This window comes from Anopheles merus, chromosome 3R (assembly GCF_017562075.2).
Source record: "Anopheles merus strain MAF chromosome 3R, AmerM5.1, whole genome shotgun sequence".
Lineage (NCBI taxonomy): Eukaryota > Metazoa > Arthropoda > Insecta > Diptera > Culicidae > Anopheles > Anopheles merus.
The window spans coordinates 12433132-12447484 of NC_054084.1; the positions used below are offsets into that span (position 1 = coordinate 12433132).

General features: G+C 43.3%; 1 protein-coding gene across 5 annotated transcripts in view; it reads left to right on the forward strand.

The window, feature by feature from the left end:
• Positions 1-14353, forward strand: part of LOC121597696 — a 143815-nt gene that overhangs the window by 94174 nt on the left and 35288 nt on the right. For all 5 annotated transcript variants that reach the window (XM_041923681.1, XM_041923684.1, XM_041923682.1 and 2 more), the window contains 2 exons: positions 660-782; positions 4792-4938. In XM_041923681.1, the coding sequence (XP_041779615.1) occupies positions 660-782; positions 4792-4938 (270 nt within the window). The remainder of the gene's footprint in view (positions 1-659; positions 783-4791; positions 4939-14353) is intronic.

Consider the following 14353-nt stretch of genomic DNA (forward strand, 5'->3'; position numbering starts at 1 on the left):
AGAGGGTACTTGTTGTGCGGAACCTCGAGATGATTGAGGATCGTATCTCTCTCTCGCTCGGGAATTAGGTTAGGGTCAGGGAAGAAATACTTACGGTCATCCCTGGCTAAAGCAAAGAGTAGCAGACAAACCGAGATTGAAGATAGCAGCAACCTCTTCTTTGAGCATGCTTATGATGCGTGTGGCATGAGGAAGTGGCCTTTGCCAGCGAAGCGTCGTATCAACTGGCAGGCGCAACGATAAATTTTGCACAAAAAGTAATCTGACAGCACAATGGGGTAATTCCTTACCGCGCTGGTTTGCTGACCGTTCGCTCTAGAAGCACGATTATGCTAATGCTGATCTTCCGGCTGGTAGTATTAGGACGTGTCCCATACCTGCTTCTCCTTAGACTAGACGTTCGCGTAATGAGAAAATAATATGTATTTATTTATAGTGAGTGTACGAACCATGAAATACTATCGAACAACAAATGGGCCGTGGAATACCTGAGTATCTTTGTTTGATAAATCTCTTTCCAACGCACTGATTGTTCTTGGGAGTTAGGTGGGAACACCTGTGCTTGGGGTCGTACGGGAATAATCGGATTGGTGTGAAGAAGAGAAAAAAACTGTCACAAACCCTAATCTTTGTTTATCTGCTTCTTCTCTCCCCCCTAGGACCGGCCAAAAAGCGAGATGTGCGCACAATTAACTCTTCATCCAGCGACCTGGGACCGCCGTCCAAGACGAATGGCGCACAGCCGGCACGGAGCAGCGCAGCCCGGGCGGCTGCCGCTTTGCGTAAGTACCCAAGTACCCAAGCTTTTGTAAAAGTTCACCACCCAACCCACCACCCACTAGATTATTGTCATTTTCCATTAGCCAAGATGGTCAGGAGATGGCATCGCTAGATATATTCCCTCCGACCCTTCCTTTTTGGCATCAACTTCGTCGCCTGCCAATTTCTCATGGGCAGCTCATTTCCTGTGGTAGCGTAGTTGCTTGTGTTTTTTTCATAAATTACGCTCATCCATTCAATCGGGGACTTGCTTGTGTTTGCTGTTTGCGTTGATCACCGATCGTGAGGTCGCGGGATCGAATCGGGGACGCAGGGGAACGGGTTGCAAAGGCAAATTTGCATCCACTCGCTGCTGCACTCTCTAGAGCGCTGTGGGAACGCAAGCGCCAGGAAGGAGATGGTGCAGAAGGTGGAGAGCACTCTTCCAGATCTGCAAAAGCAACGAAGGCTAACCAGTTCTCTTTTTCCTTTGCTCCTTTGAAATCTCCGCTCCCGAGCAGATCTGGGTGTGGAAAGTTGCCATAATAATAATACCACCCGCTCTGTACAGGACCGGACACAGCACCAGGGAACCAGTCCTGGAACGCGCCGCTAGAATGCCAGCCCATGGCACTACAGCACCATCAGCCGTGGAGTAGCCGTTGCCGAAGGTTGCAGGAGGTTAAACTGAAGGCGAATTACTTTATGCTTTCCGGTTGTTGTTGCTCGTCGTTCGGCTCTTCGCCTCTCCATACTCCATTCATTCGGCGACAAAAGAGAGGGCCAATGTTGTTGGCCCTTTTTGCCTCAAACCAGCGCGTTCTCTCTCTGGCAACAGGCCGGGTGATGTGTATGACCAATTCCGTTAGCTCTCTGTCGGGCTGTGCTGGGTTCGGTCAGTGTTGGTCGTGAGTAGTAGGCGCTTGGAAAGGTACATTTCACGCTCCACAACGCTCGTGCACCAGAGCTGCCTTGGATGGATTTCCATTCCCCTGGAAGATTTGCCATGTTGGGACGCGCGCTTCCGTAACACGGTAGTGGCGGCGCGCGTGATGGACTAGCATGGTAGCTGGTAGCACACACTGTTGTGTACCTTCCGCGCTTGTCATAACGCATTCACCGGCCGGCGATATATCTTTGGAGCCCGCAAAAAAAGTATGCCCCTCCGGGGCGTATAGATTTCATTCCATACACCGACCGGATTGCAATGCACAATAAGCTCCAAGACTCACTGTAGACTGCAAAGTTGAGTGGTGTATTTGCAACTAAGCAAGGTTGCGAGGTGAGTTGCAGATGCGGGTAACATCTTTTGTGTTTCCGTCCTATCCGAATGGATGAAATAGTGCCATGGCAAACCATTCGCTTGGTCTGGAACGGAAGAATGCACAATGGGGCACACAAGAATGCCGGGCCCGGATTGCGTCGCAAATCGCAGGAGAAAATCGCTACAGCAGCTTGCATAACGATTGCTTCACTCACAGCTCGCCTGCATATTGTTGGGTATGGCCCCCTATTTCGGGGTGGAGCAAAGTGAAGAGGAAAGAAACGAAATCCGGTGGATAATGCAATGAGAAATGCATTTGCAAATGGTGAATGCTAGCTTTTCGGTCGCTGTGCGGTGCTCTATGCATGGCCATTGGCACGAGAACGCATGGGAGTTTGTATATTTATTGATGTTAAGTGAACGAAGACTGCATTGAAGAGCCACTGCTTGGGTGGCTGGATAAAATGCACATCCCTTGAGTGTTTATATGCATGATTGAGATGCTTGAACTTCTGCCCTAGAAGGTAAATTGTGGAAATTCACATGGATGTCTAAGGCTACGGTTTGAAGTTGCCCTAAACAAGCATAAAGTGCTCCAGACTTTCTACATAAACAAGCTCCTGTGCTCTTTCAATTTCCATTCATATTCCTATTAAAACAACTTCAATAATTTCAACCGGATATTACGCTTTACGGAAGGGATGGCAGCGTTTTATAATTGCCGACAGAAGAGGAAGAGAGACATAGGGATAAAGAAAAACAACTACTCTCAACTAGATCGCTATTTACACGCCGCGTGCTTGTGTCGTGTTTAGTTTCGTTGAAGTTTCGCCGGCCCGAGGTGCAACCTTCCCTGTTTGCTGATTTCTTCACCCTTGCTCGCGCAACCCGATACCAGCTCAATGGAAGCCGAGATGAGCTAATGGCAGAAACAGGTCCCATCGGGGCCAATCGACATTCGCTCGACGCTCGGGGTTTGTTGTGCTCTGCCGCACTGGAACCTGTGAATGAAACCGTTTTGTCTTGCCCCTCCGGGTTTGCTCTGCACGCTGGATGGAACCGATCGATGCGGGGGCACAAGAAGGCGAAGGTTCTTGCTTGTTTGTTGTTGTTTGTGCGATACATGTACCGGTACCGGTGGAAGACAGTTGACTTCCCGACCACCTGGTGGTGGCGGTGGCGTCCACTTGGATTGGATCAACAAACTCGGACACCGGTGTGAATGATAGTACGGTTGTCTCGCAGACAGGTGAATTGGGGCAAAGGGTGTGTGTGTGTGTGTGTGTGTGTGTGTGTGTGTGTGTGTGTGTGTGTAATTTATTCATGATTTGATTTCCCATCTCCCATGTTGGGAATTTCTGGAGCACGGTGCAAAATTGGTTCAGTGTCAGAGGAGAGTTTACCCCGCAAGTGGTTTTTTTCTCTTCTGTGTACTACCTTTTTGGCTGGACGTATATGCTGGAAAGCGAAACGAATGATGCTGATGTGTTGATCTGCTGTGGGGGGATTCTGTGATCTTCAAGCTGAACACAGTGATTGGTTCCGATCGATCGAACTTCTTGGGTGTGTTTTCCGGGTGATTCGATTGTATCATGAGAAATGAACGAAAAAGCGAAATTACGAAAAAAAAAAAAAACACCCGCAGGATGATTTTTCTTACATTCAGGGAGATTGAGACTCGTCGGGTGCAGCGAGACATGAAGAGATCGCAATCGTTTTTCGTCTGCGTTTTGTTTGGAGCTGGTCAGCTATATTGCTGAAGTGTTCTGATACGCTCTTACGTTACCGGAGAGCAAGATTGAATTATCGGTAAACGAACAGTTTGCAACTGCGCTTTCTGCCTTCTACGGAAATGTAAACCATGCCGCCGTGCGATCGATACGTGAGTGTGTGTGTGTGTGTGCTGCTGCCTCTTTACCGAATGGTCGGCGTTCCGTTCGAGTCCACCCTCGGGGAGGAAGGAGCAGTAATTGGGTCTGCATGGTGATTTGGCGCTCGATGGAGATGAAAACGAGATTTGATCTTGCAGCCTAGATATGGCGCTGCAGATTTCACCGATGTTACGGATGAGTTGGTCATTCTGCACTGTAGCCTCCGGGCTTAGGGTAAGACTTGGAAAGAGTGAAGCGAACTGGAATTTGAAATACTAAGAACTCCTTTTAAACAATCTTCCTGCATTACAATGTCGATTGTTCGCATCGAAGCAAAAGTTAGTGGACGAAGTACTTCTCATGCACTCCGTGCAGGAAATTGGATTGAATAAATTTTCGTTCCGGAAATGTTCTCTACATAAAATATTACAGTTTATATTTCATCGAATAGTTTTCACGTTACGCGTCACCCTTGCCGCCCGGCATTCGGCACTGATTTATGGTACAGAATGCACTGCAGCAAAGACGGATGCTCTTGCAATCGATTGGCGCAATGTGCTTTCGAGCAGAAATCCGGGAAAATCCGGTTTGAAAATTCAAACGCCACAACACCTGCTCCAACGCGTATGCGGATGTTCATCTCGAGCAGCAGCACGGAGCGCCTGAATGTAGACTTGGTGGTTAGCATGCAGGAGTAACCCCGATTTGGTTCAGCGCTGTCAAACTTCCACCTTCGGGAGAAGATGTTTCCTTTGTATTATGTTTTATAATAAAAATAACACTATTATATTCATCCTCATCTATTTCCATACATTTTCATAAAACTTATTTCATTTTCATGTGCGGCGCTACTGGCTTAACATTTACCTCGTTTTTTTCGGTTTCCTCTATTTGCAGAGAAACGTATATCTCCCAACCTGACAAGCGCCTCGATTCCGCTCGTACCGGAGCAGCTGAAGGCATCGCCGCCGACAAAGCGCAATATGCTGCTGAAGCGTAACGGCACCACCAATGGAACGCTGCCTGCCAAGACACCACTGAAAGGTAAGTGCAGTTTGATTGATGCAGCCGAGGAAGCCGAAGCGCCGCGATGTATGCAATGCGCGTTACGTACGCTTACAGTGTGTGCTGTAAAGTTATGGTGTTGGTGTTGGTTTTGAGGCATCTTATTTTGGGGATGCAAAATTGAGTGATTAAACCTTCGAAAAAAAAACTCTACTATTTGGAGTAGAAGTTTTGGAAATTCTTTTTTTTATATGAAAAGCTTTGAACCTTTTTAAGCAATGATTAACAATCCTTTTCAATATTTCTGACGTTCTTCATCTACTAGCTTTGCCTTCCAAAATGCTATTACAGAAACTGTCAATCAACCGCGATCGTTTGATCGTACTTCGATTTAAGTCGCATCAAAACTCAATCCTAATCTAATAATAAAAACCATTTGGCAAAAAAACACCCATTCCCTCCCAAAACAGGGAGTAGCCCACGGAACCTTCCACGAAATTACAGCCCCCGCGTTCGTGCTGGTTAAATTTCTGGTATCATTAGCCCGCTGTGCTCCATAATCAATGGGAGAACCGTGCAGTAATCGCTCCGGTTAACTTTTACCGACCACCGCAGTGAGCCACGCGATACATCCCGGGCATTATCAGAGAGGCTGGCCGGGCCGGGCTCGGATAGGTTTTGGTTGTGTAACAGTGTCATAATATTATTACCTTTGGCCAGCCATAAAATAGAAAACGAAATTGTACATCTCCGAAACGGAAAACGCATTTCGCTCGGAACGCGGATGATTAGCCGATTGTTTTTCTCTCTCTCTCTCTTTGTTAATGTGTGTGTGTGTACTTTTACCGCTTGTCTTCACGAAAAACAGTTCAGTATCACTGCACCTGAATAGCGCATGAATTTGGTGGGAACTTTAGCTATATAGATTATAGATGCAGCTCAACAATCGCCCTTTCGATTGACCTGCTGTGGGTGAGGCGTTAGATGAGTCGTTCACGGATGAACAATTGTGAAAGTAAGCAGCAGCAAGTGGCAGAAGATGTGGAAAAGTGGAAGCACCAAAAAATTGCATGACCTGGCAGTTACTTTAGAGCACACACACACACACTACTACCTGCACGATATTGTAGCGAATTTGGTAGAGTTTGGTGCGGTACAGTGGAATAAAACTAAACAAGACGCAAACAAAAAAATCTCGGAGAGAGTGGATCGTACTTTTTTGAGTTTTGTTTTTGCTCGTTGGTAATTTCCCCGGTTTTATTTGATGCTTCGGGGTTGGTGAATAAAAAAAAGTCACAATACGGCGTGAGAGAAACCACGGGGCTTGCACCATATACCGTGTGCAGTTTGCAAAGTTCAACCGCAATTCCACGCATTTATTGAATTAATTATTCGTGAAAATATTTATTTATGCTACAGGTGGATGCAAAAATTAATGCAATTCGATCGTTGCACGAGTGGTCGTTTTGGTGGCGTTTTTAACATTGCATAAATGCATTTTGTTGGTTGGGTTGGCTTTTTGATTTGCATTGCAATCAAATGTTATGCTTCTGGTCTTATTTTTCTCGTTTGCTGTACATTTCAAATACAAGAGCTCTATTTTTACAAGCATTTCCATGAGATTTAATAAAAATTAAAAATAAATAAATAAATATACTTTAGACATAAATTTAGATAAAATTCCATAAGCAGATGCATATTAAATAAGATGAACAATTATTCGCAAATAATAACGTAAATATTAATAATTTTAAAAATCATATCAAGATTACCAATTAATTCTTAAACGATAACCTAACACACAAACAAATACATTCCATAAAACATAGCTGACAGCTCGTTCGACCGTTCGTTGTTTGCTTTGAGCACGCATGCACAAAAGTGCAATGAGGCAGCAAAGCAGCAAAGTTAAACAGAAATAACTCCCATTCATTTACCACGTTGCGTGGGGCGTGGTGAAGATGGAGAGGAAAATGCGTGCCAAATGTTATGTCTAATTAAATAATTTAACGCATACGAACGAATAGTTATGCTTGGGACGCAATGCCACCGTGTACCAAAATTGGCCTTCTCATTTCAATGCTCAGGACTCATTCGTGCTCATTAGCAAAGCCCTTAGAGTGGTTGAAAGTGAGTTTGTTTGAAAGTATATAAAAAAAAACATACACATCTAATTAGGCTCGAGCTTTCTGCTGAACAATTATTGCCAATTTTCCAGTGCGTGTTTTGCCATCTTTCAAACCCCTGCAACTAGCAGCAAGCCGTCCAGCAAGCTAGTTATTATATTATTGCATTTTTTTTCAATTTTCACTTCCTCTCTCACTCTCACGTTCTACCGTACCGGAAGGAAGCGCATTGCTTTCTGTATATGTGTGTGCGTAGTATTTATTCTTCTTGCCATCCGTTCATGCACAGTTACCTGCTTTATTTCCAGCACCACGCAATGCTAATTACATTTGATGCGAAGGCTTTTGCGCTTCAGTAGTGTCGTTTTTTTTTGCAAAAAGGGAGAGTGCGTTTGTATGTGTGTGCGTTTGGGGTGCAATGTTACCTTCCCGCCTTCCCTGCCAATCGGAAGTAAATGCAAATCAGTACAGTTTGCCCCGGTCTGTTTGGTTTCGTTTTCCACATCTGACTCCGCTCGCTAATGAGACCGTTTTATTCATCGACGCAGACAGACACAAGGACTCAGCGACAAGACTGCGAGCGGGCGCCCTTTCGTCTGGTGTGGTGTACATGTGTGCGATTTTTTTGTTTTAATGCGTAGTTGATTTATGCAAATTTTATGTGCAGCAAAATGCGTCTCGGTGTTGGCTTCGGGGGACCGCGCAGGTGCTGGAATGCGAACGAATAGGAAAGCTTGGGAAGGTTTGTTTTTTATTGTTATTATCCCTGTAGGAAATTTGCGCCGCGCTCTGTTATTTATGGGAATGAGGAGAAAGAAGCTGATTTAAATTAATCTTCGATATCTTCGGCTGTTGATGGTTTGTAATTCTGAACGATGAATCAGCCGAACTAAGAAGTTCGAATAGTCATGAATAAAAAAACATTAAAATTATTAACTGAAAAAAAAACATGAAGTACGATAATAGCATCAATTATTAATTCCCAAACTGTTACAAGAATAGTAAAACTCTTTCCCTAATTAACCCATGTTGCATGTTCTAAAAGCAGTGGGAACGCTTTGCTCCAGCGAAGCATGACTACACACGAAATCATTTTCTCACGTCTCAATGCGAGTGAAATAATTTCAATCGTACCTGTGCACTCTTAATTTTCCACCAGACTTGCGGGAAGAATGTCTGGCCATCACCGCCGCGAGGGGCGTTGGGCGATGTTTTAGCGATTTGCTGTAGCAAAATGCGTCACGCACCCGTGGGGTGGAAAAAAGAAATGCAATCGAGAAGGCAATGGAAAAAAAATTAGCAAACCAAGGGAAAAAATCGCAGCACGCCGTAGTTTGTCTTCGTTTAGCATTCGGGCCCGGGCCTGCTGCCAATGGCGGGAGTGGCCGGGACGCGCACCTGGTATGCGCCTGGTATGTAATTAAACAGTAACCATCCCGGTAATTCTAGGTAATTACCATTATCACTGTACTTCGTCTTAATGAAGTAATCGAGACCATCGGAGCTGAGCGGGGAATGCTGGGAGTGTAAGCCTAAGCCTTGGCTAAACTCGGTACGGATTCGAGGCTTATTGGGGTGGGGTGTGTTGGATTTCGCTCCTTACTTCTCTCTCCCCACGAACGTGTGCGGAAATGGGTCACAACACAAGAAACTTTAGCCATGGTGGAGCTTTTCCCGCCCGTGCAATGATGATCGGCCGTCGTTACCGTCGACCGCATTAACACGGGCCGCGCGACCTAGATATACGCGCGGAAAATACTTTCCGCACGGTGGTGCACGCCTGGGGCAGCGGGGAAAGAGAATAAAGCCCCGGGAACAATGCGAACCAAAGAAAGGAAGAGAAAGAGAGAGAAAAGTGTTAGAGTGTCCAAGTAGGGGATGGAGAGTGGAGGATTTTTCCCATCGGAAAAATTACCAAACCGATGGGTGGAAAATCGTGTGCACGCTGCAGTGTGCTGTACGGTTTCGTGCGTAGATAAGCGTGTTATGGGGTTTACCCCGGTCGCTGCTGTTAAATATACGCAGGGAGCGATCGGTAGGAGAGGTAATGCAAAGTAATTTCATCCAGAGCGGGCGCGAGTTTAATGCGATCGACAACGAATGGCCGCGAAATCGACAGCTGAGGTGGTTTTTTGGGTTGGCTGCTCTTCCTCCAAATGATTTTTCGGAACTGTTGGTCAGGCTGACGCGCAAAACGAGTCAGAGAGATTAATTGATTTTGGCATACACAAGAGAGGGTGTTTTTTTGGGGATGAAAATCGGTAGCTAACTGTTTAGATTGTTAGCTTTGCCAAATCGATAATGGCTTGATCCGTGGTGTGGTGGTTTGCTTATTTCAACACGTTTACAACACCGTATTTTATGTTGGGTGTTATCACCTAACATGTATGTACAGGCGGTCCCCGAGATACACGGTTAATGGGGACCCGAAACGGCCGCTAAATAGCGCATATTTCGAATTTCCGCGTAAGTCGAGTCTCGTGATTTCTAGCTAAAATATCACTATTTTTTGTATAATTTTACAAGTAGGGGGTGTTTTTACCCGCTTGATTAATTATTTGATATGATTCTGACTGAATATAATAGTTTTAAACCTTTTGAAATGGTTTTTAATATACGATTAAGAGGCAAATTATTCAATACTGTACAATTGATGAGGCAAATCAGTACAATTTGCTCTCAGAACTGTCAAATTTAGAAAACCGCGTATCTCCGATTCTGCGTTTAAAAAGTATCGTGTATCTCGGGAACTACCTGTATTTAGTTTAGGGTATTGCCCTTATGTATTTGTTATAAATTATTATCTGTACTATGCAATATCTAACTAATAATAAGGTTTATTTAAAAAGTGTAAATTAAATTTTCCTCAATATTTCCTCGAACTTCACACAATTTTCTCTATTTTAATGATAAACCATTGTGGTTTAAATATCATTTTCTTCCAAGTCATAATATAGAAATATTTTTATTTATTTTTATTTATTTCATAGAAAATTGTTCGCTTCGAGGACTTTATAATTGTAAATTTAGCATAAACTTAAATTTTATCGCTAAACTCTATACTAAATCAAGAAGGTATAGTCAAAACAAAAAAGCAAAAATGTAAATAAATAATAATACACAGAAAAAAAGCTCATTTACCACGTCACAACTGAACAAATTGGACACAAACAAAACAAAGGAATGAAAGTGAGAAAGAACACAACAAATAGATAACATACAATAGATAAAAGACGCACAAGTAAGAACACTCAAGGGGGACGATATGCGTGCTTGTTTATTTTAGTTTTTTTTAATCTATGTTGAATTTGAATTTAAATAAAATTTAGATAAAGGCAAATTGGGGACTCCTGACAGGCTTAGTTCAAACAATTAAAATGTTAATATTTCAATCCTAGAACGATTTCAGCATTTCGATCAACATTTTGCGGGAAAATACATCATTATTGATTAAAACCCAAAAAAAAACCTATTGCTGAAGGATGCAAGCTATCTTAAAAAAATAATTTAAAAGACTAATGAAAATCATTGTCATATCTGTTCATTCTAAGCGTAAAGGTTTTCTAAGGTGAAGACTGAATGACCACTTAAATCGGTAAACTGTCCGTCTTTTCCATTTTTAAAATATTATTTATTGTACGCCTGGCAAGATATTTCAATACGGCAATATTTGTTTATTTCATTTTATTTTTTCCGAATACCTTCTTCACAAAAAAAACTTTGAAAAATAAATATTCTGACTCTCTCTAAAACGCTTACATTTTTTCCGCATGTTCAAATTATTAGAGAAACCTAGTGTATCAGTCCAGTTGCTAGGAACGAACGAGATTGGATACTTACTATACACATGATGATGTTAAGGTATCTAAATTCAACTTAATTATTAAGTTCTTTGCAATTTTACCTTGAAAAGGAAAGCCGCAAAAATTTGGGAAACGAATTACAAAAATCATCAAAAATTACACCACCGATCGATCACAATCGATGTGCTGAAATGATCGCTCAATTATGGAAAAATTAACAGCAGCCCCAAAATTACCCATCCCACTCACACAACCCGCGTACGATTATGTTTCTTCCATTTGCCTCCTTCGACCTCGGAATGGCTTCTTCATCACATGCCGCAATAACACACTTTCAAGTGTAAGACAATAATTGCTCCGCTGGAATCGATCGATCCGTCCAAATGGTCATTGAAACAATCCACCGTGGTGCCGGCGGGGGGAGTTTGCCCCCCGCTACGGGTGTGTTACAACCGCATTTATCGACATTCCCGTTGTGTTTGTGTCGATCGAGCGCAACATAAACATTGCACGGTCCGAGCGGCTTGTGAATGAAGTGTTGTTGTTTTTTTGCTCTCTCGATCTCTCACACTGTATTTTCTTGTTGGTTTTTTTTTTGCACACGTGCATGCATGTTTTCCAGAGCTTACAAGCGGGCGATTCGATGCGTTAATCCATTAAAACGGTGCGATTAAACAGATTCCAGTTTGATCGATCTGCGTGAAGGTGGCGAAAGGGCCTCGCACTCGCCGTGCTGCTGCTGGTGATCATGATCTTGAACCGTTAATCGATCGTGCGCGGACCTGTTGCTCGATGAGCTTGATAGGTAGGAAAATGTACAAGCCATGCCGTCTCGACCGTCCGCAGCTGGAAGTGAAAGGAGGCAAAATGATGGCGACAAATGTCGCGTGCCATGCGAACATATCTATGCTTCGGGTGAAAAGCTAATGCCATCGAGTGAAAAATGTATCGGAAGCACATGCCGACCAATCGGGGGGTATCTTCCGCTGTCGTCGCTTTACGTAACCGCTTTAGTTTCCATCCAAGGATGGATGGCAGATTCGTTAGCAAACAGATTTGCCAAACATGGCAGTTACCTAATTGACCAGCACGTTTGAAAGTGAACACTAACTGTGTGTATGTCTGTTTGTTCGTATACATCGCAACGACAGTTGTGGCGTCCTCTTGGGCCGGCTGATTTTAATTGCTAAGTACGGAGGCTTGCCAAATGCTTCGCTCGCTCAGCTTTTAAGCAACTAGTTCATTTTTTGTCTTCTTTCTAACGCTTTATTTTGCCACACTTCTTCCACGCCGTTGTCGTTACGGCTGATTGCAGTAAATGGTTAGGCGTTTGCTTTTCGTTTTCGTTTTTGTTGTTGTTTTATTTGCTTTCTTCGCTGCGCGGAAGTGCTCAGTTCCAAAGACGGAAGAAAGGCGGTTGTTCGCTTCGCGGGAGGAGCTCCGTTTGCACCCGAGATTGGGATACTAACGAAAGAGAAACAAAAAACTACTGTACGTTACGTAGTTTTAATTAATCGAACCATAAAAAAATAATAGCATCAGTAGCGGTGACAGTGAGTGCTGAGAGGGCTGCCGTGCGCGGTGAATACCAAAATCGGACCAACAGGCCGAGAGGTTCCAAAAAACTTCCTTCCGATGGTATAAACTATCGCTTGTGTAGTGAGTAAGAGAAACGGGATACATAAAAAGAAGAAGCAATGTACGATCGTTCCCGATCATGCAGGGATCATGCTGCTGGCTTCGTTGATGAGCTTTCACGGCAATCAACACTACGTTTTGGAGAGGAGGTAGCGTTTTGGGAATCAGTTTGAAGTAAATTGATTTTGGTTCTCTAGCAACATGTTTGGCAGTCCGGTCTGTTTCGTGTTAATGAGAAAATGTTAAAATTAGCAATGCGTTTATACGTTGGAGTTCATTGCGTTAGTAAAAGCTCCAGTTACTTTGGACTATTATCTCCTGACTTTTATCAGTTCTTTTAAAAGCCTTTAAGGTTTCAAAATGAATCTGATACTTTTGGCTCACTTTACCTTAATTTTTACACAATACCTTAATTTTTAGCTTACAAAACTCAAATATATCACTTAATTGAGTCCAGTGTTTTGTGACAGATTTATTGATTCTTGTAGAATTTTCATGTGTCATTGACATCCAGGCAATAATGTTGTTCTTAGTACAGTTTAGAAAGATATACATTCATCCAATTTATCGCCATTATCTCGAAGCAAATAAATTAGAAAATTACTTAATTAATTAAAGTAAAATTTGGTAATATTGATAACAAATTTTTGACAGTAATTATTGGCACGATAACGACCTCGTGCATTTTGACAGGCGAATGTTTACAAAACATGAAGCTGTATACGATAGCGCGAATAGTTGGAACTAAAAACACCAGGTGGCGGCACCTGTTAAATAAGGATAAGACGATATCCCCAAATTTGAGACAACTAGCTGGCAGAGTTGAGGGCCAACTAGCTAAGTTCGGCTCAAACCATTAAGTTGGGTCAAATAGGGCCAAGCCGATCAGCTGATCGAGTACCGGGCGCTGATGGAGTAATTCATTACAAATGTTTTTTTTTCTAAGGATTAATCGAACCCTCGGACAATGTTTTCAGTTGATCGAAATTTCTTCTTAACTTTCTATTCAAGTACCTTTGAAGTTTTAAAATAATGAACCAACGTTTCGATAAACTCCTGTGTCCTGTTTATTTACATAAATATGTGTGACTTGATTTTCCTACCCGTACCCATAAGCAGGAAGTCACAAATCACAAGAATGCTATGAAATCGGAAATATTTCTTCCGCTCATCCTCGGCTCACTCGCGCACACAGTGCGACGGCCCATCGGCAGTCAATCAAAGACTGTCAGAGCCGTTTCGGTTCCAGCACTGTACCATCTTACCCTCTTTCTTCGAATTCATGCTTTTCACAGCGGCGTGTTGTACTGTTCGGAAAAAGTAAACGTTTTCATTAAGCTAAACAAGCGACCGTTTTAGTCGTACGAACAAATTCAGCACACCCAGTTGCTGTTGCTGGAAAAGAAAAACGGCCCAAGAAGCGGAATAAAAATCGCACGTGTCCACGCGACGTCCAGGGTACTGGAGGAAGTATGCCTTTTCCTCCTCCGTAGTAAGCTGTCTGAGCTGTGCGAACTGGTTTATGTTTTTATGGTTGATTTTTACTTTTCTTCCACTGGTGCAGTTTATTTTGCCTTGCCTAACTAACACAAACCACTACTACCAGCCATACCCACCGTGCGGCGTGCCATCGTGGACTGAAACAGTTTTCTAAACATCGAAAGGTGTTTTCAAGACAGCGCTGCGTTGTTTGTTGTAATGAAACTGTGTATAAATTATAACAAAACACGGAATGCCGCACACATTCACCGTGGTGCACCCGATTGGCCGATGAACTGTAGGCAAGCATAGAGTGATGCCTTTTAACAACGAAGCCCAAGACACATTCCCGCCTTTTTCATACTTGATCATAATTGATGACGGAAGTGGCGGGCATGATTTCGCATG